Source organism: Osmerus mordax, chromosome 7 (genome assembly GCF_038355195.1).
Source record: "Osmerus mordax isolate fOsmMor3 chromosome 7, fOsmMor3.pri, whole genome shotgun sequence".
Lineage (NCBI taxonomy): Eukaryota > Metazoa > Chordata > Actinopteri > Osmeriformes > Osmeridae > Osmerus > Osmerus mordax.
In genome coordinates this window covers 7,398,604-7,408,175 of record NC_090056.1, presented here as the reverse complement: position 1 = coordinate 7,408,175, position 9,572 = coordinate 7,398,604, and the positions used below count along the sequence as shown (strand labels likewise).

The 9,572-nt window shown below is 38.4% G+C and overlaps 1 protein-coding gene across 1 annotated transcript; it reads right to left on the bottom strand.

Moving 5' to 3' along the window:
- Positions 1 to 5,918: 5,918 nt before the first annotated feature.
- Positions 5,919 to 9,160, bottom strand: hoxc10a (homeobox C10a). Its single transcript, XM_067240399.1, has 2 exons — positions 8,461 to 9,160; positions 5,919 to 6,688 (listed from the first exon to the last, which is right to left on the bottom strand). The coding sequence occupies exons 1-2, from the start codon at positions 9,158 to 9,160 to the stop codon at positions 6,411 to 6,413; spliced, it is 978 nt and encodes a 325-aa protein (XP_067096500.1). The 3' UTR covers positions 5,919 to 6,410.
- Positions 9,161 to 9,572: the final 412 nt, after the last annotated feature.

The following is a 9,572-nucleotide window of genomic DNA, read 5'->3' as shown; positions in this document are numbered from 1 at the left end:
ATATATTTAGTGGTAAAACTGCTATTAGCTATAGAGTAAACATTCAAATGCATAGACGATGTTCACACCCTCTCTTTACGCATCTAGAAATTGACGGAATTCTACTGATTGTGGATTTTTATAATACACTGATCTGAACATGCTTTTGAAATGTGTCCTTTATTTAGATCTATGAAAGCAAATCTCAAATTGTGAAAGTCAGACAGGTGAAGAATTCCAATATAGGCTACGGTGATCTTCTCCCTAAACACAGTTCCGACCCATTTCCGTTTTTCTCATGCCCAAGATTATCGAACTGATTTGGGGTCAAATTTCCTTGCATATAACATTCCATGTAGCCTTCTCAGTTCATTGTGTCTCACAGCCTGGTTATTTTTTTATTTTGAGATGCTTTCAGGTTTTAGAAGATTTCCCAAGAGGCTTCTGTCATGCACATGCACATATGAACAGAAGTTGCATCTCTGTATGTTTAAATAAACAACTGAAATAAGCGTTATAGGGTATAACGTTTTTACTTGTATGAGGCTAATGCATTTGTCGTGTCTTCATGTTGCACTTGTTTGTCCTGTATTCTTATAATCCCATATTTTTATGTGATTTATTGTTACTCTAATAAAAATATCTAATATGCAGATTTTTCATAGGCTACTGTGCTTTTTATATATTTATTTTTCATAGGCTACACTTTATATTTAGACTCTGACCATGTTTTGACATGCTAATACAACATACACACATAGAATATGTACATTTAGCTGTGTAACACAGTTTAACATACACAAGTTTAACTTATTGACCAACATTGAAGGACCATGCAGGAAGATATCATGATATGTTGTGCGTATAGCCTAGACCTAGCACTAAATCGAAGTTTACTTAATGATTGCCTATTAGGCCTATGACTAAGGTTATTGCAAATGTTTGGTATAGCAATGTATAATGTCTTAACATATTAGTTAGGCTTTTTTCATATTAACATAGTTTTCATTTTGAACACCACGGCAATACAAAGCTAAACGCTATGACCGAGGGTAGGCAGCGGACTTGATTTTCACATATTCCATATTTAAAATTTCCAAATAACAAAGCTATATTCATTCATCTTTAAAGGTTTTCATTCATCTGTAAAGGTTTTCACAAAACTGTACACCAATCTCTCTTAACATGTATTTAAGTAAGACTTTGTGTCCACAGCGATGGGACGACGAGGACAGATCATTCGGATCATGCAATTAGAATGATCACCTCAAACATCTTAAAATCAATAGCCTATAAGGAATCAAGGAATGTCCATGATGGCCAACTTATTTTATATTTAGATTTGTTGGTGGTTTAGTTGAGACTTTAAGAGACAGGTTTGGGCTCAAATAACTATAATATCACTGACGAGAACGCTGCGGGTCAATGTTGAGAGAATATCGGTTGCCTATGTTATTTAGACGATGAACTCTGTTATTTAGATGATGAAATCTACGTTATTTAGACGATGAAATCGCATGAGCACGGCCAGTAGGCTACTGTTTATATTAGGGAGAATTTATGTTAAAAACACTTGATGTTCAGCGTTCCTCCAAGCGCTATTCATTCGTTGTATTTCTGTTAGGACTTTTAATTTGGACTTGTGATGCGCAACGTCAAAGCAATTGCCCGAAGGGGCTACTGCTCAGTGACCGATGCCATATAGCCTGGTTACCCAAAGGTAAAAGGGTAAAGGTAAAAAATTCTACACAGCAAGCTTTATGAGGATATGACGGAATAAAATATGAAAAAGTAATTAATAATTTGTCAGGTATTTGAGTTAAAACGGCTTATATTAATAATAATAACTGTCCGATTCACTATATCGAGGCCGTGGAGTTGAAAACGGTTGTCTACGAGAAAAATATTGGATGAGAGGAGAACACTTCATGTATCTGTTATGTTAATTTCTTACGTTATGCAGCCTATCTTGTGACGATAATAGATTATCTCCACTGGTATTAACCAACGTTGTGGAAGAACTTATTAGGCTACTGAATTACCTTGAATCTTGAAAGTAGGGTATTAAACTATGCATCTATGTCATATCAAAGCCCCTTGTATTTACAACAATCTGTTTTCGTGCCTCTGGTCAGTTTGGAAGACAACCTTCATTTTGCTTTAAGACAGGCTACGGAACAAGCTGTCGGCTCTGCATTATTGCACTTTATATTAAAACTGGTCCAGATATGTTTTTCCCAAATCGGTCACAACATCTATTGCATTAGGCCTATAGGCCTATTATTAATATCACCTAAGCAAGCAAGCAAATACTCAGTTATGAGAAGCATACTGCACTAATTAAGTAAACGATTGGTTTGGAAGAACATAGGTTACTCTAAGTTTACTCAAAATACGTTCACGTCACTCGTTACATTCATTCATACCGCACCTGTTTGTCAAAAGGGTTTGAGAAGGGTTATGCTATCCCGTTTATGATGAACTAATATTCCAATTCATTGCTGTCGGACGATAAGTGGGACACGAACACGAACGTTTCCCAAATAAAGTTGGAGTCTATTACAATTTTCTGTACCATATAATAAACCACATAACATATCGACATGTACACGCAGCCTATATTATTGAGCTTTGGTAATATAGTATAAAAAAGCGATGTACAAAAGTAGATCTCCTAAGGTGGCAAAAGATTTAATGCCTACGCTTGTTGTGTTTTAGGGCCCCTTTGCGTAATCTCAGTATGGGCAATCTGAGTTTTGTGGCGGCCGTTTCCAGTGCTGTAAACTCTTTGTCAGTGATGCATTCCAGAGAAAACACCATTCACCAAGCTGAATGAAAGTGACTTTGGATTCCAGACTGTCTCCTCCAGTGGCACAGCGGTCAAAAGAAGCTGGGTGGGTGCGGGGGGTTGAGAAAACAAGGCAAAATGGCGAGCAAATATAACACTGTTCTCCCACGGAAGAAATGAGACTTGACTGTGCAATATAAAACACGTCTAGTTTATGATAACAAAAACGACAAAAATATCAGACAAATATATTACAAAAGGTTAGAAAGCAGCCGTGTGACAAACATCGGCTCTCTTTTTTTAGTAGTCCACATATTGATACACTTTTGATCCATCATGACAAAGGTGACAATTATCTATGTCAACCATGCAAGCAATCCCAGGAAACCCATGCGTGTACAAATCACACATCGATAGTACTAAGGCCTAGAGCTTGTATCAAGGTAGGCCTAATAGTAGGCAACATTGTAAACACAAAGTATTATCACAACATACCTGATTGGGAACTGTTGTTCTAATATAGGCCAATCACAATTAGCATGCTCTTAAAAATAAAATTTAGGCCAACTGACGGTGGTTAAACAAAACAAAAAATATATAGGCCCTGTATATTTTACACGACTTGTTCTCAACAGTCATGCATTGGAAAACCAGAAGCTATTGGTGACTGCTCTGCACATAATCTGTTAGGTCACGTTAAAAACGAAACCAACAAATTTGCAGTATGTCACAAAGTATGAGTGAAAGAAAGTATTGTACAAATTACAAAGACATATACAGTATTAATCTCGCCCACTTTACCTCTTCCCGATGACAAATGTTGGTACCATTTTAGATTTTTTTTTGTTGATCTGGCATACCTTAATAAACATGTATGTACACTGTCAGTATCATTGACACAAAAGATGAGAAGCCGCTCAATGTACCTTAACATTTTACGCTTCGAATAGTTTCACATGGGATTATTCTTTGTTGAAGGTAATACCATATCATTCCTTTAATCACAAAAAAAATTAGATTTAACGATCTAGATATTTTCTCCTGAAAATAAGCTTTTTTTTGGAACTGGTATGGACTGATAAGGTGTAGCCTATGATAATGTGAGAAAACCTGCAACATGTCACACCTCTAGACATCTTTGAATAGTCCTTCTCTTCATAATATACAAATCTCGGTTCTTTTCACCAGTTTTTACATGCTAATCAGTCAAATATTTCACTGTGTACATTGGAAAACCAGAAGCTATTGGTGACTGCTCTGCACTTAATCTGTTAGGTCACGTTAAAAACGAAACCAACACATTTGCAGTATGTCAAAGTATGAGTGAATTTGTACAAAGTATTGTACAAATTACAAAGACATATACAGTATTAATCTCGCCCACTTTACCTCTTCCCGATGACAAATGTTGGTACCATTTTAGAAAACATTTTGTTGATCTGGCATACCTTAATAAACATGTATGTACACTATCAGTATCATTGACACAAAAGATGAGAAGCCGCTCAATGTACCTTAACATTTTACGCTTCGAATACTTTCACATGGGATTATTCTTTGTTGAAGGTAATACCATATCATTAATTTAATCACAAAAAAATAGATTTAACGATCTAGATGTTTTCTCCTGAAAATAAGCTTTTTTTGGAACTGGTATGGACTGATAAGGTGTAGCCTATGATAATGTGAGAAAACCTGCAACATGTCACACCTCTAGACATCTTTGGATAGTCCTCTTCATAATATACAAATCTCGGTTCTTTTCACCAGTTTTTACATGCCAATCAGTCAAATATTTCACTGTTGAAATAAGGCAATGAGGCAATACAAAGTGGTCGAAGTTTACCCCATGTTGTTTACAACCTATTCTCCCTCTGAGAGCCTTAGGACGTTTTACAGTCCACCACAAAAACAGCTAAGAAGGAAAACGTCTCTGTCCCGGCTATTGCTGCTCAGTTCATTTACAATGCCATTTGCGGGGACTTCAGTGCCTAGGGTGTAATTTAACGGAAATTGTCGCCCTTGATGAAGACGAACTGACGTAATCAAGGCAGTTTCTTGTTGCCGAGCCAGGAAGCGAATCCCAACAACATGAAACTACCTAAACCACGCTTCAGCTGCGCGCCAACGGGGTAATCCACAAGATGAACAAGCAATCAGCAAAATCAGCAACAAATTCAAGTAAGAATTTAATACCACAACACAGCGGTTATCCAAAATGACAACACGTCAATTGACATTTGTGCTACTTTCTTCATGGTGCTAAAACACGTTTGTTGAAGATAACCCCTTTAATATTTTGTAGACTAACAAATCAGAGGTGGACAGATTTATAATCAATTCAGAAAATGTATGAGAGAGAAAACTTCAACTATTCTTGGATCTTATAAGCAACCATGAATCAGGCCTTGATGTGTAGGCTACTCGGCTGTGACACAATCAACCCGACTGAAGAGAAGACAGGGCTATAGGCTCATAGCCCAACAGCAACCACAAGACCAACGGCAGCTAAAAAAAAGTCTCGTCTCAGAACAGACACATCAGTTGCATTGATGTCATCAGTCCCACTATGCCAAGCATCCTCAAAAGGAATGCCAAGAAATCACAATCAACAGACATGCCTTCCAGATTATAGATCAACATTAGATCTTGCCTTACCTTTACATTCACTGACATCTTCGTGATCGTATTTATCCATGCGTTGGTTGTTGTTGTTTGTGGTTGTTGAATGATCCATTCCGTTTCTTGGTTGAGGTTGAGCTCATTATCCTGAATAGAGGGGCTGCCGATTCCCGTGGAGCGAGCCGGTGAATCCAGCACATTGCAGTCTTTCTACTATGTGGATTAGCCCTCCTCCACACACCTTTAAACGCATCTTTTACTGCAGCAGCACATTGTATTTGCAGATCATAAAAACCACCCCCAACGCTTTCCAGTGCGAACCTGACATTACAATTTTATGACCTTGACTTACTGTGGTCACCTGGATAATATTTAAATCAACGTTATGGTCTCTCACTTATATTAAAACTGCCATGATCCCTCTCTCTACCATCCACAGTCTCCCTCTCCTTCATTCTCAACAGCAGTGCCAGAGAGGATACAACCTACTGAAGGACAAACTGTAGTTTATATATTTCCAAATCCCATATTTTTATTCTTTTGGTGACGTTTTCTCCTAGAGTTGTAAAATGATGTATACTGATGTGCATGCAAATTACATCGCACGGAAATAGCTTTTACCAAAAAAGACTAGACAATTAAACTATTATTGTGCAGAACATTTCTCAGAGGTCAACAGCTTCCTTCATGACAATGGTTGAATAAAACAACTTGAAGTTGTGAAGTGTCAAATTTAGGCCTTCACCTTTACTCATGGACACTAAGAGCATAACAGTTATCATTAGCCAGTATGCAACAATGTTCACAAGGATCTAGTCTATACATACTTGACCAAAAACCTCACTTTTTGGTATTGTTTCAAACTTGTTCAGTATATGAAGGCACGCTGTGTGTGTGTGTGTATGTATGTGTTTTAAGTAGCCTATTGTTTGTGGAGTTTCGTTGCGTTTGTCTTTACAAGATACCGTTTGTATGTGAATATGTGTGTCTATGTGTAATGGTTTAGAAATATTTGGGGGGTTCAGGAGAAGTTAAAGACTGGTGTGAGCTCCCGACCACGACTTTCCCTATTCAGTTTCTTCAGTTTCATTCTTCGGTTCTGAAACCAGATCTTGACCTGCCTATCAGTCAGATTGATACTCTTGCTGATCTCCAGACGGCGCTCGCGAGACAAATACATGTTGAACAAGAACTCCTTCTCCAGCTCAAGCGTTTGATGCTTTGTGTATGGACATCTCTTCTTTCGTCCACTTTTGGCTTTAAGCCAGTTTCCCACTGCGTTTTCCAATGAGCAGTCTTCTGCGGGGAGAAATGCAAAAAACAATTTCATTTATTTTTATTTTTACAATGTGAAGTGCACTATTCAAGTTCAGTGAGTAAGTATCATATAGGCCTACACAGCTCAGATCATACACCCAAACCTGAATTAGTATTGCTATAAAGCTATTGTTTTGATTTGAAGACTCAATGATGTGCACACACCAACGCGCACACCCAGTAGGCCCACAACACTCAAACATATTCTGGGGAAAAACTGCACTCGATAGGGTAAAACGTTAAAATGTGTGGCCATAGTACAATGAACCCTTACTATCTAGATATAGTATTACGCAACAGCTACAATAGTCTAGCACCGAAACCAAGGCAACTGAAAGACTGAGCCTTTAGCATACAGGCTAAAGGCAACTCAAGGTGGTGTACACTGTTCGCTTACCTCCGATAACATTATCAGAATGTTCACAAATAGTAATAAAATATAGAACATGTGTAAATTATTTACTAAATGAAGAGTTTCAGAGATGTTAATGAAAATTGTAAAGCCTATTGCTTGTTTTTGAATGAAGTGTATATACACTCGGTTCGCAGCCGACCCAAAACAGTGAGGAAATGGAATAAGCGAACTTATAACAGCTTAAAAAACACTCAATAAAGGAAGACTGACATAGTGAACCACCATAGAGCACACTCTTTCAAAATGTGTAGCCTATATATTGCCTAATAATTTGATGACTAGACAACAAAAAAAGCAGTAGGCCGAGTTGGCTACCGTGGAGAAAATAGCCATAACCGTGGCGAAAATTGTCAAAATAGCCAAGGACTTCTGAATCACATTCATTGTGATTTTTTTTCAAATCACATTTTTGATAATATTATTATAGTTAATTAAATCATAATTACTTGCAAAAGGTATGTTAAACTTCTAGATTTTTACTTGGTTTGGTTTTCGTTGGATAAAGTGTAGGCCTAATAAGGAGCCAACAGACAACACTTTGGCCATCAAGGTTAAATAGAAATTGAAGAACAAAATAAGCATAATATGAGTCGTTTCCCTCATTCATAAAAAATATATATATATAATTTAATTGAAAACTGAAAACAGAAGATGTGTTAACTTAAACTTATAAAATGTAGGGCATTCTAAATGTAACTATAGCTGCATTTGCGTCGTAAATGTACGCAGTAGGCTACACCGTGGAATTATCCGTAATAGGATCTGTAGGGCATACTATTTCTAAAATGTACAAATAATAATAATGATTCACAGTCAATGCTTATCCCACTACATTTTGCACAGTTCAACCCATTGTGTGTGTGTGTGTTTCTGTTCCTGTGTGTGTGCCTACGCAATATGTGAGCACTACAGTGTGTGAGAGTGTTTATTTCAATGATAACTGCCCATCTCACATTCTCACATTAATAGAAAGGTGTTAAATGCCACGGCTACTATAACCTCCTGTTAAGCAGTGCTTGTTCGTATGTATGTTATGACTTCGCCCCATTTAACGCAGAGCAGAAAATAGCAGTCAATAGCAGTCCTATTCTAGGTATTTCATTTTATTTGACTTTAATCAACATCATTTTTTTGCACAATTTGAAGGTTTCGGTTTTGTTGAAATTACTATTGCAATTAAACATTATTGCGGAATGAAAGGGTCGTCTGTTATAAAGGGTAAGTGCTATCTTTAAAAACAATTACACGAGTCAGTTTATTGTGTGTGTGTGTGTGTGGGGGAGAAAGAAGGAGAAAGTGAGTGAGAGAGATAGAGAGAGGGGGTGCTTTTGGGGTTTACCTTTAAAATCCTCGTCGGAGTTATCAGAACAACTGTCAGTCTTGGCCTGCTTCTCCTTGCTGACATTTCTCTGTTCTTGATCTTCGCCCTTCGAGGCCAGGAGTTTTGAGCCCTGGCTCGGTTTACCGACACTTTCCGTTGATTTAGTTGGCGATGCTGTTGGTTGGACCAAAGCAAAGTCTGGAGCGAACTGTAGCCTCTCTCGGCTGTACATTTGAGTTGTTTGGAAGCACTCGGGTGACGAGACAACGGTTTGGTCAGACTGGCTGTTGTCTCCAAGCCGGATGTAAGTGGCCGACTCGGTTACCTCTTCAGCCCTGCCACTGTCACTATAAAGACAACAAAACGCCTCCTCTTTGACGTTGCCCGCTGGAAACGAGCAAGGATGTAAACACCGGACAACAGGTTGCTCGTTCATGCCAGTTTTGGACCCCGCACCCAAAGTACCCACTTGAGATGACAGGTAAGGCGCATCTTGGTATGCACTGAGAGAGACACTTCCCAGACGAACGTCATCTATTTTGACGAGGGACTGTCCAACTTTTCCAATATTTCTCATCACTGAACATCCATAGTCAGCATCCGTTTGAATGTACATTCCAGGATTGCCAGAATATCCTTCACCTCTGTAAGAAGATGATCCTCCCATCAAGGAATCCATAAGGAAGTTACCTGCTGTTATGTTATTCGGGCATGCCATTTTTTAAATTGCTATTACAGTTCTTTTTTTGTTCTAGTGACATCGGCTTTGTCGAGGAGAATAAGGACAGTAGGACGCTGACATCTTTTGGGGGGCAAAAATATCAGTAACATAATTATGGATGCAAGGAGCCATGTCATGTGATTTTCAGACCAATCGCAATGTGGAAGTGGCCTTGATGCTCCAGACTGCGCTGACGTCAACGCGGTCAAGTTGGTAGTCAAATAAGGTTTTGCGTGGAGCAAGGGCGCCATCTAGTCGAAAAAGGGACGCAAAGACAGCATACAGACAGGCAGGAGAACAAAGAGATGTGAAGGATTTTGCAGGCATGTTGCTAGGCTCTAGTCGAACTGATAAAAACTCAGTGGGGCTATATGCTTGAACTGCATAGATGACTATAAATAGCCTATGC